Source organism: Hyla sarda, chromosome 9 (assembly GCF_029499605.1).
Source record: "Hyla sarda isolate aHylSar1 chromosome 9, aHylSar1.hap1, whole genome shotgun sequence".
Taxonomy (NCBI): domain Eukaryota; kingdom Metazoa; phylum Chordata; class Amphibia; order Anura; family Hylidae; genus Hyla; species Hyla sarda.
In genome coordinates this window covers 26,783,025-26,800,906 of record NC_079197.1, presented here as the reverse complement: position 1 = coordinate 26,800,906, position 17,882 = coordinate 26,783,025, and the positions used below count along the sequence as shown (strand labels likewise).

The following is a 17,882-nucleotide window of genomic DNA, read 5'->3' as shown; positions in this document are numbered from 1 at the left end:
CAAAAATGATGCTGTTTAGCAGTCTGGGCTTATGGCTGTCCCGGCATGCTGGGAGTTGTAGATTTGCAACAGCTGGAGACACACTGGTTGGAATATACTGCTGCATCAGAAGGAAAGCAGACATAGTCTTCTAATCACGTACAGCCCCTTTTAAAGAGAATCGGTCATCACTTTCATGCTGCCTGAACCACAGTTCATCAGTGTGGTCCCTAGCCGCTTTTCCTGCCCCATCAACCTTTTTTTATATATCAACTGGCTCCGGAAAGTTAAACAGATTTGTAAATTACTTCTATTAAAAAATCTTAATCCTTTCAATAGTTATTAGCTTCTGAAGTTTTCTGTCTAACTGCTCAATGATGATGTCACGTCCCGGGAGCTGTGCATGATGGGAAAATATCCCCATAGGAGCTGCACAGGTCCTGGGACGTGAGTCATCAGAAAGCAGTTGGACAGAAAACAGCAACTCCGCTTCAGAAGCTAATAACTATTGGAAGGATTAAGATTTTTTTAATAGAAGTAATTTACAAATCTGTTTAACTTTCCAGAGCCAGTTGATATATAAAAAAAAGTTTTTGTCTGGAATACCCCTTTAATCAAGGTTGGTGGGGCAGGTAGAGGCCTCCAGGGATCACCCCCCCCCCCCCCCCCCTCTCCCAATGGCTCGTAGTTCAAGCAGCATTAAAGGGGTACTCCCGGTGGAAAACTTATTTTTTTATATCAACTGGTGCCAGAAAGTTAAACAGATTTGTAAATTACTTTTATTATAAATTCTTAATCCATCCAGTACTTATTAGCGGCTGTATACTACAGTCGAAATTCTTTTCTTTTTGGATTTCTTTTCTGTCACAACCACAGTGCTCTCTGCTGACACCTCTGTCCATGTGAGGGACTGTCCAGAGCAGCATGTGTTTGCTTTGGGGATTTTCTCCTGCTCTGAACAGTTCCTGACATGGACAGAGGTGTCAGCAGAGAGTACTGTGGTTGTGACAGAAGAGAAATCCAAAAAGAAAAGAACTTCCTCTGTATTATACAGCAGCTAATAAGTATTGGAAGGATTAAGATTTTTTAATAGAAGTAATTTACAAATCTGTTTAACTTTCTGGCATCAGTTGATTTAAAAAAAAAAAAAAAGTTTCCCACCATAGTACCTCTTTAATGTGGTTTCCTTTTAACCTAGGTAATGCAAAAAAGAACACACCTTGTAGTCGGCGAACCAATTTGTGCGTGTGTTTTTTTTTTTTTTTTCCTGGCAAAAATTGTGGCTGGTTTCACATGGGCCTAATAAATCCCTCATTACGTTTGCAAGTCTTGGCCCCACAGTTCGGTTCATCAAAGGCAGTCAGTAGAGATGAGCGAACTTACAGTAAATTCGATTCGTCACAAACTTCTCGGCTCGGCAGTTGATGACTTTTCCTGCATAAATTAGTTCAGCTTTCAGGTGCTCCCGTAGGCTGGAAAAGGTGGATACAGTCCTAGGAGACTCTTTCCTAGGACTGTATCCACCTTTTCCAGCCCACCGGAGCACCTGAAGGCTGAACTAATTTACGCCGGAAAAGTCATCAACTGCCGAGCCGAGAAGTTCATGACGAATTGAATTTACTGTAAGTTCGCTCATCTCTAGCAGTCAGGCCAGGACTTGGGGCAGTAATACAGGTGGAAAAGAAGATCTTTTTTAGAGATGAGCGAACTTACAGTAAATTTGATTCGTCACGAACTTCTCGGCTCGGCAGTTGATGCCTTATCCTGCATAAATTAGTTCAGCCTTCAGGTGCTCTGGTGGGCTGGAAAAGGTGGATACATTCCTAGGAAAGAGTCTCCTAGGACTGTATCCACCTTTTCCAGCCCACCGGAGCACCTGAAAGCTGAACTCATTTATGCAGGAAAAGTCATCAACTGCCGAGCCGAGAAGTTCGTGACGAATCGAATTTACTGTAAGTTCGCTCATCTCTAGTCTATTTAATATGCCCTTGTGAAATCGTCCCAATGCTGTTTTCCACGTGCTGTTTATTTAGCGCAGTGTTTCCCAACCAGGGTGCCTCCAGATGTTGCAAAACTACAACTCCCAGAATGCCTGGACAGCCGAAGGCTGTCCAGGCATGCTGGGAGTTGTAGTTTTGCAACATCTGGAGGCACCCTGGTTGGGAAACACTGATTTAGCGTTACCGCCAAAGTTTTCCACTTTCTCTCCAGTCGCTGTAAAAATAGTGCAATTGTAGCGCGATTTGCTTAATTGGTATGCTTGGGTTGTATTTCGGTTTGTTGTGTGTTTTTTATTTTTGAAGACAATCAATAACATGCATGTAAAACATACTAGGAGAGATTTGTCAAAAGCTGTGCAGGGGAAGAGCGGTGCAGTTGCCCATAGCAACCAGTCAGATCGTTTCTTTCATTTTAAAAAGGCCTCTGAAACATGAAAGAAGCGATCTGATTGGTATTGGCTCTGCACCGCTCTTCCTCTGCTGAGGTTTCGATAAATCTCCCCCACTATGTGGTCACCCTAGATCTTTTGTGTTTGTGCACATTATGTTGGCATACATGTGTGTTTTATTTTTTTTTGATCTTGTGCCAAGAGTCAAGCTGGAAGTTCCTGAATTTTGCAACAATCCTGATCATGGAAGGAATTTGTAATATTTTCCCATGAGAAAGCAAATAGATGATGATAAAAAAAAATTAAAATAAAATAAAAAAATAGCAACAGGACATGGATCTGATAGCAAGAAAAATAAGGCTGTAAAATAGGTATTGGGGGGGGGAAAAAGGGCATTATTTTTAATCAAATTATGTGCTCTATGAAAGTCTATAGAAAAGCAGCCGTCAGTCATCACCATTGTTTGAAAAATAAATAAATATGGAATTTCAATTTTGGATTTACAGCAATTTTTTATTTTATTTTTTTAAACCTTGTGTGCGCTTATTCTTTATACTTTTATAGAGCAAATAATTACAGCAATTTTTTTCTCTTCTTTTTATTTATTTTTTAACTTATTTTACACTCTCATGTTGCTTACGATTTTAAAGTGAAACTGACAGGTTTTTAATCTTCTAGCTGCATTTCACAGCTCTGTGAAATGGAGTTGGGGTGCCGGCTTGCCATGCTCCCCTGCCTCCCACTGGGTCCTGCTCTGGCCCGCCCCCTTAAAGCAGTACTGTGGTGCTATTTATCCCCTATGCAAAGGATAGGGGATAATTGTTGGATCGCTGTAGGGGGGGGGGTCCCGACCGATGGAACTTCCGTGATCTTCTGCCCAGCCCCCCCTAGCTATCCTTGTGCACAGATCGATCTCCGCCCTGTGCGTGAAGACTGTCGACCCCTTCTCAAAGCAGTGATCAACATATTTATAATTACATATAAATAATAATTATATATAAAACCTAGATTCTGTGAGACCTATTCATGGATGATGCTGATGTCTTTTTTCACCCCAACAAACTCCTAAATTATAGGATAGGAAATCCTTCTACTTGTGCTCATCATCACAGACAATGCGACCACATCATGTTTATCAGCTAAGAATAAGAGATTCTACTAGCAAATCCAGTCATTGGGGGTAAGAGCGTAAACAATTGAGTCCTGAGGATCATATATTCAGTTTATTGTAGAATATTTCGCAAGGACATGGGTGGGGAATAAAGTACAGCTCCCTTAGGAGGAGCAATAGGGGATCATGTGACATATATAAAAGAGCAGTTCTTAGCTACAACTGTATTTAGAAGGTACTAGTGGCGTCTAGACTCCTCATCTTACAGGGGCATCATGTGTGTATCAATACTTCTCCTACTTGGGATGTTTTCCAGGCTCTGTAACAGTGATCAGTCATGTCCAGGTGAGTACTTATATGCATACGTATATTTTGTCTGGCAGTAGGTAATATTATTCAATGTATCATTACTGTTTTAGGCTGTGTTCACACGTATCCCGGTTTCTGCTGTGATTTTGTGGAAAGATGAGCAAAATCGTCAAAATCGTCATTTCACAAAATTACAGTATTTTTTTTGCAAAGTTAAACAAAGAAAACGCTATACAATTGTATTGTGAATGTGGTAGCTGAAGTAGATGAGGGTTATGCTGGGTGTAGTAGTTCCTAAGGTTTGTCTCATGGCACTACCCCGATGTGACCTACAACCCTTTTTACCAGTAAAAACAAAGCTTACAAAGCACAAGAACGAGGCCTGACGCTAAAATTGTGTGAAACAACTTGTAAATGTTACTGAACTGCTTTGGCAAATGCAAAGACATACAGGTACATAAATACCGATTATGAGTCGGGTGAATGAAGATCTGGTCATTTGCCGCTTTTAACTAAATGGACACAGTCAGATACAAAAACTTATCTATATGTCGTACATATTGGTAAAACATTAACCTTTCTAATGTACTTCATAAGAAAATGTTATTTCCTTTTTTTGTAGAAATCATGGCTATGTCCAAGCTGAAGCACAGGCATGGACAAAGTCCAGTAAGTGAGGGTGGGCTAGCACTCCTCTGTGCTCTCTCTTGTCTAATAGGATAGGAGAGAGCACAGAAGAGCGCTATCAGACAGGAGAGACACAGGAGTGCTATCAGACAAGAGAGATACAGAGGAGTGCAATCAGACAGGAGAGAGAGCACAGAGGAGTGCTATCAGACAGGAGAGACACAGAGGAGTGCTATCAGGAGAGACACAGAGGAGTGCAATCAGACAGGAGAGCGAGCACAGAGGAGTACTTTGCAGTGTTCTCTAAAACTGTAGCTCTACAGATGTTGCAAAACTGCAAATCCCAGCATGCCCAAACAGCTGGCTTGGCATGCTGGGAGTTGTAGTTGTTTACCTCCAGCTATTGCTTAGCTACATCTCCCAGCATGCCCTTCGGCGATCAGTACATGCTGGGAGTTGTAGTTTTGCAACAGCTGGTGGCACACTGGTTGGAAAATACGGAGTTAGGTAACAGAACCTAACTGAAGGTTTTCCAACCAGTGTGCCTTCAGCTGTTGCAAAAGTACAACTCCCAGCATGCACGGTCTGTCAGTACATGCTGGGAGTTGTAGTTTTGAAACAGCTGGAGGTTTGCCTCCCATGTGAATGTACAGGGTACATTCACACAGGCAGGTTTACAGTAAGTTTCCTGCTCCAAGTTTGGGCTGCGGAAGATTTTTCACCGCAGCGCAAACTCCTAGCGGGAAACTTACCGTAACACGCCAGTGCGAATGTACCCTAAAAACACTACACTACACTAACACATAATAAAGAGTAAAACACTACATATACACCCCTTACACTGTCCCCCCCCCCCCCCCAATAAAAAGGAAAAATGTATTGTATGGCAGTGTTTCCAAAACGGAGCCTCCAGCTGTTGCAAAACAACAACTCCCAGGATTTCCGGACAGCCACTGACTGTCCAGGCATGCTGGGAATTTAGCAACAGCTGGAGGCACCCTGTTTGGGAATCACTGGCTTAGAATACCCCTATGTCCACCCCTATGCGATCCCTAATTTAGTCCTCAAATGCGCATGGAGCTCTCTCACTTCAGAGCCCTGTCGTATTTCAAGGAAACAGTTTAGGGCCACATATGGGGTATCTCCGTACTCGGGAGAAATTGCACTACAAATTTTGGGGGGCTTTTTCTCCTTTTACCCATTATGAAAAAGAAAAGTTGGGGGGCTACACCAGCTTCTTAGTGTAAAAAAATAAAACCTTTTACACTAACATGCTGGTGTTGCCCCATACTTTTTATTTTCACAAGCGTTAAAAGGAAAAAAAGACCCCCAAAATTTGTAACGCAATTTCTCCTGAGTACGGAAATACCCCATATGTGGGTGTAAAATGCTTTGCGGGCGCATAACAAGGCTCAGGAGTGAGAGTGCACCATGTACATTTGAGGCCTAAATTGGTGATTTGCACAGGGGTGGCTGATTTTACAGCGGTTCTGACATAAACGCAAAAAAATAAATACCCACATGTGACCCCATTTTGGAAACTACACCCCTCACATAATGTAATAAGGGGTACAGTGAGCATTTATGCCCCACAGGTGGCTTCCTAAATGTGACATGCCCCCCAAAAACCATTTCAGAAAAACTCACTCTCCAAAATCCCACTGTCGCTCCTTCCCTTCTGAGCCCTCTACTGTGCCCCCCAAATACTTGACATACACATATGAGGTATTTTCTTACTCAAGAGAAATTAGGTTACACATTTTAGGAAGATTTCTCTCCTTTTACTCCTTGTAAAAATTCAATAACTGGGTCTACAAGAACATGCCAGTGTAAAAAATGAAGATTTTGAATTTTCTCCTTCAATTTGCTGCTATTCCTGTGAAACACCTAAAGGGTTAACAAACCTTTTGAATGTCACTTTGAATACTTTGAGGGGTGCAGTTTTTATAATAGGGTCATTTGTGGGGTATTTCTAATATGAAGGCCCTTCAAATCCACTTCAAAACAGAACTGGTCCCTGAAAAACTTTGATTTTGAAAATTTTGTGAAAATTGGAAAATTGCTGCTATACTTTGAAGCCCTCTGATGTCTTCCAAAAGTAAAAACATGTCAACTTTATGAGGGAAACATAAAGTAGACATATTGTATATGTGAATCAATATATAATTTATTTGAAATATTCATTTTCCTTATAAGCAGAGAGCTTAAAAAAATGCAAAATGTAAAAATTTTTCATCAAATTAATTCTTTTTCACAAAGAATTAATGCAAGTATCGACAAAATTTTACCACTAACATAAAGTAGAATATGTAAAAAAAATCTCGGAATCAGAATGGAAGGTAAAAGCATCCCAGAGTTATTTATGTTTAAAGTGACAGTGGTCAGATGTGCAAAAAATGGCCGGGTCCTACAGTGAAAATTGGCTGGGTCATTAAGGGGTTAAACAGCAGCAGGCCCCCCCCCCCTTTAGACAGCATCAGGGGCCCCCCCTTTAGACAGCATCAGGGGCCCCCCTTTAGACAGCAGCAGGGCCCCCCCTATTAGACAGCAGCAGGGCCACAACCCCCCCCCCATTTAGACAGCAGCAGGGCCCCCCGCTTAGACATTGGTAGCAGTCCCCTCCTTGCAGGCAGCTCACCTCCTCTGTCGGGTGCTAGTTTAACATTATACATTCTTGTAAAATCTTTTGTTTTTCTGGCAGAAGTGAAAGTTTTGGGGATTGGGGACTCGGACAAATTGTCAATTCTTAGAGGCTGCCCTGGTCATCCTGGCCTTCCAGGTCAAAAAGGAGATGTTGGGGCTTCAGGAGAAAAAGGTTGGTAAAAATCAAGATACCATTGAAGTGTATGGGTATTGTGGGGGTCCCTACCAATAAATATACATTTGTGTCTTTTTGATCATAATATAATCTTTTAAAGTATCCCTCCACATAAACAGACATATGTATCATAGCGGTAGCCTACGCAGGTGCTATGGGTCCCCTTATTTGCCTCATGTTTATTTTAATGTATGATGAGAACCTGCACAGGAATTTGGTTATGTCAAGCTGAACCTCAATGATGTATTTTTTTTGCATCCATGTACATCTGTGTATAAACATATTCTTTTTCAGGGCAAAAAGGATCTTTAGGGCAGCCAGGAAAGGTTGGACCTCCAGGTGAAAAAGGTTAGTAAAGACCTTCTAATAAGTAATGAAAAAACATATATTATGGCTGTATCATAGTGATATAATTCATAAGGTTAAAAAAGACAAACGTCCATCAATTCAACCTATATCCCTATTGTGTCCCTACTGTATTGATCCAGAGGAAGGCAAAAAAAAAACTTATTTAGGCTGATGCCAATTGCCTCATACAGTGCACTGACCCCTATTGTGATATCGACTATATACAGTGCACTGACCTCTATTGTGTTATTTACTATACACAGTGCACTGTCTTCTATTGTGTTATCTGCTATACACAGTGCACTGTCCTCTGTTATGTTATCTACTATACACAGTGCATTGACCTCTATTGTGTTATCTACTATATACAGTGCATTGACCTCTATTGTGTTATCTACTACATACAGTGCACTGACCTCTATTGTGTTATCTACTATACACAGTGCACTGACCTCTATTGTGTTATCTACTATACACAGTGCACTGTCTTCTATCGTGTTATCTTTTATACACAGAGCAACATCCTCTGTTGTGTTATCTACTATACACAGTGCAATGTCCCCTATTTTGGTATCTACTATACACAGTGCAATATCCTCTATTATGTTATCTACCATACAAAGTGCACTGTCCTTTATCATCTATTGTGTTATCTACTATACACAGTGCACTAGCCTCTATTGTGTTAACTCCTATACACAATGCACTGTCCTCTATTGTGTAAACCACTATCTATACAGTTCAGTTCAATCAGCAAAGAATGACTAAGCACTATACAGTGCCTCTACAAGGTCATTAATAAGTATAATAACAATCAACAGTAAAATAAGTTGCTACTTTTTTTTCCAGGACAAATGGGATCTGTAGGGGAGCCAGGAAAGGTTGGACCTCCAGGTGAAAGAGGTTAGTAAAGGATTTATAATAATGTATGTATTGACAATAACATTATTGAAAAGTCAGGTAATCTGTCTGTCAGGATAACTCAGAGCACATGACAAGGATGACATTTTTCTTGTCTTTTTTTTTTAAGGACTTATCTTACCATGGCCCCTGTGACTTTGCAGGGAAGGTTTATCTTCGCATCAAGCCATTTTTGTCCAGATTTTTTTTAAAAGGTCCCAGGAAGCTAAGATAATGGTAGTTGTTTGTCTTGGTCCAGGGACAGTTTATGGATCCACTGTGATGACTCCACCATCTCCACATAACAGTATAACATGAGAGGATTGGGATATTGGAGTCAGATCTGATCATGCTGTATAAATGGCAAAACCTGCTCTGCCGGGTGCTGTCGGGGGGCATGGAATGAGAATTGCTCTTGCTGTGCTTACTTTGATGGATATCTATAAATACATTTTTTTTTCTTATAGGAGAGAAAGGCGAAAGTGGTGTGACTGGAGAAGGATATGGTAAGATAGATTTCTAAGTAAGAATTGAACTTCTCATCCATCCCTTCCTACAGTCCACATTGCCCTGGATGAAAGCTTAAAGCTGTTCACCCGCACTAAACCCAAATATCTGGGATATAATGCAGGTGAACAGCATTAAAATGATAGGTCACTTACGTAAATTGATGCAAGTGCCTGTACTCTGCTCTTGATGGTAGTAAACAGTTTGGCATATTCATCAAGGGGGCTGGTAGAGCAGGGAATATTAAAGGGGTACTCCGGTGAAAACCTTTTTTCTTTTAAATCAACTGGTGCCAGAAAGTTAAACATATTTGTAAATTAATTCTATTAAAAAATCTTAATCCTTCCAGTACTTATTAGCTGCTGAATGCTACAGAGGAAATTCCTTTCTTTTTGGAACACTGATGGCATCACGACCACAGTGCTCTCTGCTGACATCTCTGTCCATTTTAGCAACCGTGCATAGCAGATGTATGCTAAGGGCAGCGTTCTCAGTGGTTAGCCTTGGGTTCAAAACCCACTAAGGACAACAATAAATATAGAGTTATTATTATTATAATTACGTCAGCAAAGAGCACTGTGCTCGTGATGTCATCAGAGAGAATTCCAAAAAGAAAAGAATTTCCTCTGTAGTATTCAGCAGCTAATAAGTACAGAAAGGATTAAGATTTTTTAATAGAAGTAATTTACAAATCTGTTTAACTTTCTGGCACCAGTTGATTTAAAAGAAAAAAGGTTTTCACTGGAGTACCCCTTTAAGGCAGGGGAGCATGGCGAGCCGGCTCCCCGCCTCCACTGCGCAGACCTCCACAATAGAACTAGAAGTATGAAGATGTATAACTCTGCCAAATCTTCATCACTTTTAATTCTGTTCACCCGCACTATAACCAAGTATATTGGATTTAGTGCAGGTGAACAGCTGTCAGTTTCGCTTTAACAACACTAAAAACAAAACATAAAATACACAAAAATTCATTAATTAAAAGGATTCGTCCTTTTAGCCCACTGAGAAAGTTACCCAGTGTGCCCATATGTGATCGACACCATATCTATATCAGAAAGTATAATGCTAAATAGGAAGTTGAGGGGTTGTTGAGGAGGCTACACTTGAGTTTTTGCCATTGTAGTCTATGAGGAGTTATAGTAACAGACACGCTTCCCTCACCTATCAACATGTCATAAAAGTTATCCTCAGAATGCCTCTTAAACACTAAATCACATGAGATTGGGACATAGTAGTGACAATTTTTTTATAGAATTAAAGGAGTTGTTTGCTTTAGACGATCTGTTCTTTTTAGTAGGGTCCCCTGATGATCACCTGTAATATCTGAGGGAACCTGGCAGGGGGGGTTCAGTTCTCCTACAGAGACACCACAGTAGAAATTAAGGATTACATAGTTCCCATTGAACTCAGTGATATGTTTCTGGGTTCCCTAGATGCACTTTATAGCCCCTTTTCTCTCTGGCTAATAGATGACGATCCTGAGTGGGAAACCTCGGCCTTCTACGAACACAAAATTCTCTTCTCTAAAAGGGTCATTGGACAATATATTAAAATAAAGTTTTATTTATTATAAATGTCTCCAAGCTGTCAGGAACTGCAAAGAAATCCAGAACCAGGGGGCAGTGCTCAGTGACTGGTACACCATATACCCGGATGGCAGCCAGCCCCTGAAGGTCCTGTGTGATATGGACACTGATGGAGGGGGGTGGATTGTAAGTATTTGCATTATGTGAATGTGAAATTACAATGGCGAGACTTTTCTGGAAAATCTGGATCCAATGCATTAATATCCTTCACTACACAATAAAAGTCTTTGTTAAAAGATATTCTGCCTATTCTACATCTAGCTACATCTGTCTATTCTACATCAGACTTTAAGTGCCAAGATGGCTGTGTGAACCACAGCATGCTTGCCTCCTCCCTCCCCCATTCTCCCTGCCTTGACTTATTGACATACATGATGCAGTGCTGGAAGAGGAGCCCTGCACCTCAGTCATAGCAGGGAGGGGTGGAGGAAGCATGCAGCTCAGCACAGCCTAATTGATACTTCAGCTCTTAGCATGTAGAGCTGACAGATTCCCTTTAAAGGGACAGTCAATTCAAATTTTCTTTTGGAAACTGATTTTAAAATAGGGTATTAGGATACTGTTAGCCTTTTTGTAGACATTGTTGTCTAAACCAGGCCTATTGCCATGTATAACTTGCAAGAAGTAGGCATTGTCTGATAATCTCCTATACTTTTCCTGCTTTAGGTAATACAGAGACGTTGGGACGGGTCAGTGGACTTCTTCCGTACTTGGGATGCTTATAAAAAAGGATTTGGAAGTCGGCTAAATGAATTTTGGCTGGGAAATGATAATATTCATCAAATAACTTCAACAGGTAATATACACTTTTGCAATAATCTTAAAGGGGTATTCCGGCTTCATACATCTTATCCCCTTATCCAAAGGACAGGGAATAAGATGTATGATCGCAGGGGTCCCGCCGCTGGGGACCCCCGCAATCTCGGTGCAGCCCCCGGCATTCTGTGCCGGGCGCCTCCTCCTAGACGTGGATGTGACGTCATGGCCACGCCCCCTCCATTCATGTCTATGGGAGGGGGCGGGATGGCCATCCCGCCCGGATGGCCATCCCGCCCCCTCCCATAGACATCAATGGAGGGGTGTGGCAGCACTAGGGGGCGTGGCCATGACATCACGTCCCCGTCTCGGAGGCAGCGCCCCCAACACAGAATGCCAGGGGCTGCACAGAGATTGCGGGGTTCCCAGCGGCGGGACCCCTGCGATCATACATCTTATTCCCTGTCCTTTGGATAAGGGGATAAGATGTATAAAGACGGAATACCCCTTTAAACACTTTTCTGGTTCAGTACTGTGGATCCAAGGTTGAGATTCATATGTGGCTATTTCTGGAATATTATGGCTTAGTTGAGGGTAGTGTCATCTCTTTTATCTGCAGCTATTTTGATTTTGTGGGAGGAACAAAGGGCAATAAAATGTTGGACTTACTTGATGGCCACCCTACTGTTTTTTTTAGATCCCCCACATCTCTTTAAGCTTACACCTTATAGCTTCGTAGGGCTAAAGTGGGCCGTACACATAAGATAGCTGTTGTCCTAATGCTCGTATGGCCAATAGTTACCGTATTTTTCGCCCTATAGGACGCACCGGCATATAAGACGCACCCTATTTTAAAGGTGCAAAATCTAGAAAAAAAAGATTCTGCACCCAACAGTGATCTTCAACCTGCGGACCTCCAGATGTTGCAAAACTACAACTCCCAGCATGCCCGGACAGCCGTTGGCTGTCCGGGCATGCTGGGAGTTGTAGTTTTACAACATCTGGAGGTTCGCAGGTTGAAGACCACTGTTATAGGAGGTAATACTCGCCTGTCCCCGCCGCTCCGGACCCATCACCCCTCGTCACCGCTGCCCTGGATGTCGCTCCATGGCTGTCGTCGCGTCCCCGTGGTGTCCCCGACGCTCCGGATGTTTTCTTCCCCGGGATCCACGCTCTCCGTCGCTGTCATCACGTCGCTACGCACACCGCTCCTATTGGATGACGGGACGGCGTGCGCGGCGACGTGATGACGTCGAAGGAGAGCGCCGGCCATGCAGGGGATCCCAGCACGGAGCAGACAACGAGGAGGCAGGTAAGGTCCCTCCCGGTGTCCTGTAAGCTGTTCGGGACCCCACGATTTCACCGCGGCGGTCCCGAACAGCCCGACTGAGCAGCCGGGTTAGTGTCACTTTCCCTTCAGACGCGGCGGTCAGCTTTGATCGCCGCGTCTGAAGGCTTAATACAGGGCATCACCGCGATCGGTGATGTCCTGTATTAGCCGCGGGTCCCGGCCGTTGATGGCCGCAGGTTTTCTCCATATAAGACGCACCAACTTTTCCCCCCCAGTTTTGGGGAAGAAAAAGTGCGTCGTCTTATACAGCGAAAAATACGGTATCTCATTCAACACCAACCCTTCCAGATGTGAATGGTTACTAAAGAGGGTGGCCTAAATGTAAGGACCTATCCCCATGAAGTAGCAGATCTCTGCTGCAGGTAAGTTTACATACGGTTTATTCTGAGACAAAGTGTTGTATGGACTTCATGTCATCTGAATGAGGTGAGTTTTTCACAAGCTTTTGATTAGTATTATAATGTTTTTGTAGTCATGTTAGTTACCAATTGCTAAATCACCTGCTCATATCTTTCTCTATACAGGCACATGGGAATTACGTGTTGATCTACAAGATTTCGAAGGTAAAAAGGTGTTTGCCAAGTATTCAAGCTTCAAAGTCTTGGATGAATCTGAGAAATTCAAATTATTAATTGGAGCCTATGAGGGAGGAACCGCAGGTGAGAGGCAATGAAGCCAAAATGTCAATCATAAAACTTGGTTTAAAGGGGTACTCTTTTGGAAAAAACATTTTTTAAATCAACTGGTGCCAGAAAGTTAAACAGATTAAATTACTTCTGTTAAAAAATATTTGTCCTTCCAGTACTTACTAGCAGCTGTATGCTACAGAGGAAATTCTTTTCTTTTTGAATTTCTTTTTATGTCTTGTCCACAGTGCTCTCTGCTGACACCTGATGCCTGTATCAGGAACTGTCCAGAGCAGGAGAAAATCCCCATAGCCAACCTATGCTGCTCTGGACAGTTCCTGACACGGACAGAGGTGTCAGCAGAGAGCACTGTGGACAAGATAAAAAAGAAATTCAAAAAGAAAAGAATTTCCTCTGTAGCATACAGCTGCTAAAAAGTACTGGAAGGGTAAAGATTTTTTAATAGAAGCAATTTACAAATCTGTTTAACTGTTTGGCATCAGTTCATTTAAAAAAAAAAAATAAATAAAGTTTTCCACCGGAGTACCCCTTTAACTCCATATGCAATACATGTAAGCAGAATCCGGCTAGACAGCCTGCAGCAGTGTTTCCCAACCAGGGTTCCTCCAGCTATTGCAAAACTACAACTCCCAGCATGCACAGACAGCCGAAGGCTGTCACACCCCCTCCCATAGACATGCAATGAGGGGGCGGGGCTATGACGTCACAAGCTCCTGGCACCATCTCCAGCTTTCGGAACAGTTTGTTCCAAACGCTGAGCAGCGGAGTACCCCTTTAAGGCCCATGTGACCCAGGGCTCTGTAGGCTCACACACTTCACTATCCGCACTGGCTACCTCTATACTAAACACTACTTGACCTAACCCCCCCCATCCTTTTGCTTTTCCATTATACAGTTTAACTACTAAATGTCACTAAAATCCATAAAATACCTTATGCATTGCTGTTGCTGACATTTACAGTGAGGAAAGAGTGTACTAGATCCACAATACATTAATAAAGTGCTGTGTTGGAGTCACCTAGACAATACACTAGGAATCTGCAAAGTAGGACACTGCACATGTACAAACCCATCTGAACTATAGGCCTACACGTAGTCCGGGGGTATGGATGTTTCCCCAAAAATTAAATAAATATTCCATTACAAACACTTGCTATTTATTATATAAACTATGAATGATTATATATGAATTAGTAAATTATTTTTACCTGGTGATATTGGCATTTTACTCTACCTCTAGTGGCTATTTTGCAAAAATGGTCTGTGCCTTATTGGTTGTCACTTTGCAGCAAAATGTGGGGGATGTTACCAATAATGCATTGTTTTCTCCATTTTAAGGCAGAGGCACGTGAACTGTAGCTCTACAATAGGAGAAACCTAGTATCTCATCTTCCTGGAACCCTGGAAGACAATAAAATATTGCGGCCCACAACCTAGATCTGCTACAGAGCAACATGAATTGTTATAAATAGAATTAGACTTTAAAGGGGTACTCCAGTAGAAAACTTTTTTTTTTTTAATGAACTAACACCAGAAAGTTTAAACATATTTGTAAATGACTTCTTTTTAAAAATCTTAATCCTTCCAGTACTTATTAGCAGCTGTATACTACAGAGAAAATTATTTTATTTTTGAATTTCTTTTTTGTCTTGTCCACAGTGCTCTCTGCTGAGACCTCTGTCTATGTCAGGAACTGTCCAGAGCAGCATAGGTTTGCTATGGGGATTTTCTCCTGCTCTGGACAGTTCCTGATACAGGCATCAGGTGTCAGCAGTGAGCACTGTGGACAAGACAAAAAAAAGAAATTCCCAAAGAAAAGAATTTCCTCTGTAGCATACAGCTGCTAGTAAGTACTGGAAGGACAAATATTTTTAACAGAAGTAATTTACAAATCTGTTTAACTTTCTGGCACCAGTTGATTTAAAAAAAATGTTTTCCACCAGAGTACCCCTTTAACCCTATTACAATGGTTATGGGGTCCTTGGGATAGGGGTCCAGCCCTAAGTGGTTCCTCTTTTGGAGAAGTCCTAGAACCGTGGTGGAGGTTGATCTTTGCTACAGGGTCCGCTCTCTCTCTCTCTCCCGTGTACACCACTGATTGTGTCCATTGTTTTCAGTAGAATATCAATCAATACAAAAACAATCAATAGACGTCACAATGAAGGAATCTTCAGTGTATGACAAACTTTTCTTATATTTGTATTTTGCAGGAGATTCTATGGGAGGTCTAAGCAACGTCATGTTTAGTACTAAAGATGAAGACAACGACATTTATGATGGCAGCTGTTCTCTGTTGTTTAAAGGTGGCTGGTGGTATTCCAATTGTCACTCTGCCAACCTTAATGGATTATACCTGCTCGGAGCGCACACATCCCATGCAGATGGCATCAACTGGTATTCCTCAAGAGGGCATAACTACTCATTCAAGCAGGCAGAAATGAAGATTAGGGCGGTTTAGGAAGAGAAGTCCTGGGAATTTGTGATTTTCTAAATATTTGCTAAAAATATTTGGTTACAGTTATTTTTTTATTATACTGCTATTTGGAATGTAATTGATCTTTGTGGTTTATGATAATTGCAATTTTATTCGTTGTTACTTTGAACCCGGCATCTGAAAATATTACTTTATTGAGACACATGTTAAGCTGGAAGTTGGGAGTTTCTGATTTGTGCAATAGTCTGTCTACAGAAGGTATTCTAAATATTTTCCCATGAATAAAAAAAAAACGAAAAAAACAAGACAGAAATCTAAATCTCAGAGTTCCTCTGTTTTAATATATTATTTAGTAGAGGGGTAAATAAAACTTAAAACTTTATAATATAAATAATAGGCTCATTGACAAAAAATAAGGCACCAAGAAGTTGTTGTTGGAATTGAATGAAGCTTTATATGTGGGAATGTAATGATGAAATATACGTACTTAAGAAATAAATAGATAAGGAAGAGTCCCAAAATTCCCTTACGTAGGTATTGTGCTCACCTGAGGCAAACCTTGGGTTCATGCATATAACCCCTCCGTAATGGGGTACAGACGTGGGGTCTTGAGCTGAAGCCTGCAATTTCTGGTCCGGTCTCCTCAAAGGGGGCCGGTATGACCTGAAGACAACTTGTATCGCAGGAGAAAATTTTCTTTGCACTGGCGCTGCTCTCTAGCGATCAGTTTCAGACATCAATCCTGTATTCATGTATAAAGTGAATTTTATTGACACATTAAAACAATAAAAAGCAAAAGACAGTATTCAAGACGCGTTTCGGGTGTAACTCTTTTGCAATTGAAAAAGGGAGAAGTTGCTCCCGAAATGCGTCTTGCATACGGTCCTTTGCTTTTTATTGTTTTAAAGTAATACTTCCTGATATTACTGCACAAACCTTTCCCCTCTAATATAAAACAATGTCCTCTTGTGGTAGTTTTTCTTCTTATATACTCTCCTCCTTTACCGTGTTGATTCCCTTTATGTATTTAAAAGTCTCTATCATATCCCCTCTGTCTCTTCTTTCTTCTATACATATAAAGGTCCTTTAATCTTTCCTGGTAAGTTTTATCCTGCAATCCATGTACTAGTTTAGTATCTTCTCTGAACTCTCTCTAGAGTATCTATATCCTTCTGGAGATACGGCCTCCAGTACTGTGCACAATACTCCAAGTGAGGTCTCACCAGTGTTCTGTACAGCGGCATGAACACTTCTCTCTTTCTACTGCTTATACCTCTTCTTATACATCCATGAGCACTTCCCTCTTTCTACTGCTTATACCTCTCCTTATACATCCATGAGCACTTCCCTCTTTCTACTGCTTATACCTCTCCTTATACATCCATGAGCACTTCCCTCTTTCTACTGCTTATACCTCTCCCTATACATCCAAGCATTCTGCTAGCATTTCCTGCTGCTCTATTACATTGTCTTCCTACCTTTAAGTCTTCTGAAATAATTACTCCTAAATCCCTTTCCTCAGATACTGGGGTCAGGTCTGTGTCAAATATTCTATATTCTGCCCGAAGGTTTTTACGCCCCAGGTGCATTATCTTGCACTTATCCCCACAAAATTTCAGTATCCAGAGTTCTGACCATTCTTTTAGTTTTCCTAAATTCTTTTCCATTTGGCGGATCCCTCCAGGAACATCAACCCTGTTACATATCTTTGTGTCAGCTGCATAAAGACCAAAACCAAACCATCAAGACCTTCTGCAATATCACTAATGAAGCTAATGAAGATATTAAACATAAAGCGGGGGTGTATAAGACAGAGGCGACAAGATATGTCTCTGAATCGGTGAGTTCGACATTTCCTATTTCTTAAGTACGTACATTTGGATTTTCTTTGCATGCATTGTCTGCACCACGGACTGGGAGTTGATACAGGATCCCAAGCGATAGAGGGAAGTGCTGGAGGTAGAGACCTGGATTTTAGCAGTGCCAGATTACCTTCTGGAAGAGATTTTGGTAATGATGAAATATGGGATTATATTGAAGCCAAAGGAAATACATTTACTGTACAATTAAATGGAGGCTTTAGTACCCTGTTGGGTGATACTAGCCTGGATACAAGA

General features: G+C 41.5%; 1 protein-coding gene across 1 annotated transcript; it reads left to right on the top strand.

The window, feature by feature from the left end:
• The first annotated feature begins 3,668 nt into the window (after positions 1–3,668).
• Positions 3,669–16,103, top strand: LOC130290355 (ficolin-1-like). The gene is made up of 9 exons (XM_056537869.1): positions 3,669–3,824; positions 7,117–7,230; positions 7,528–7,581; positions 8,431–8,484; positions 8,949–8,987; positions 10,576–10,703; positions 11,244–11,373; positions 13,209–13,343; positions 15,542–16,103. Exons 1-9 carry the CDS (start codon positions 3,755–3,757, stop codon positions 15,787–15,789), a joined length of 972 nt encoding a protein of 323 aa, XP_056393844.1. The 5' UTR covers positions 3,669–3,754; the 3' UTR covers positions 15,790–16,103.
• The last annotated feature ends 1,779 nt before the right edge of the window (positions 16,104–17,882 follow it).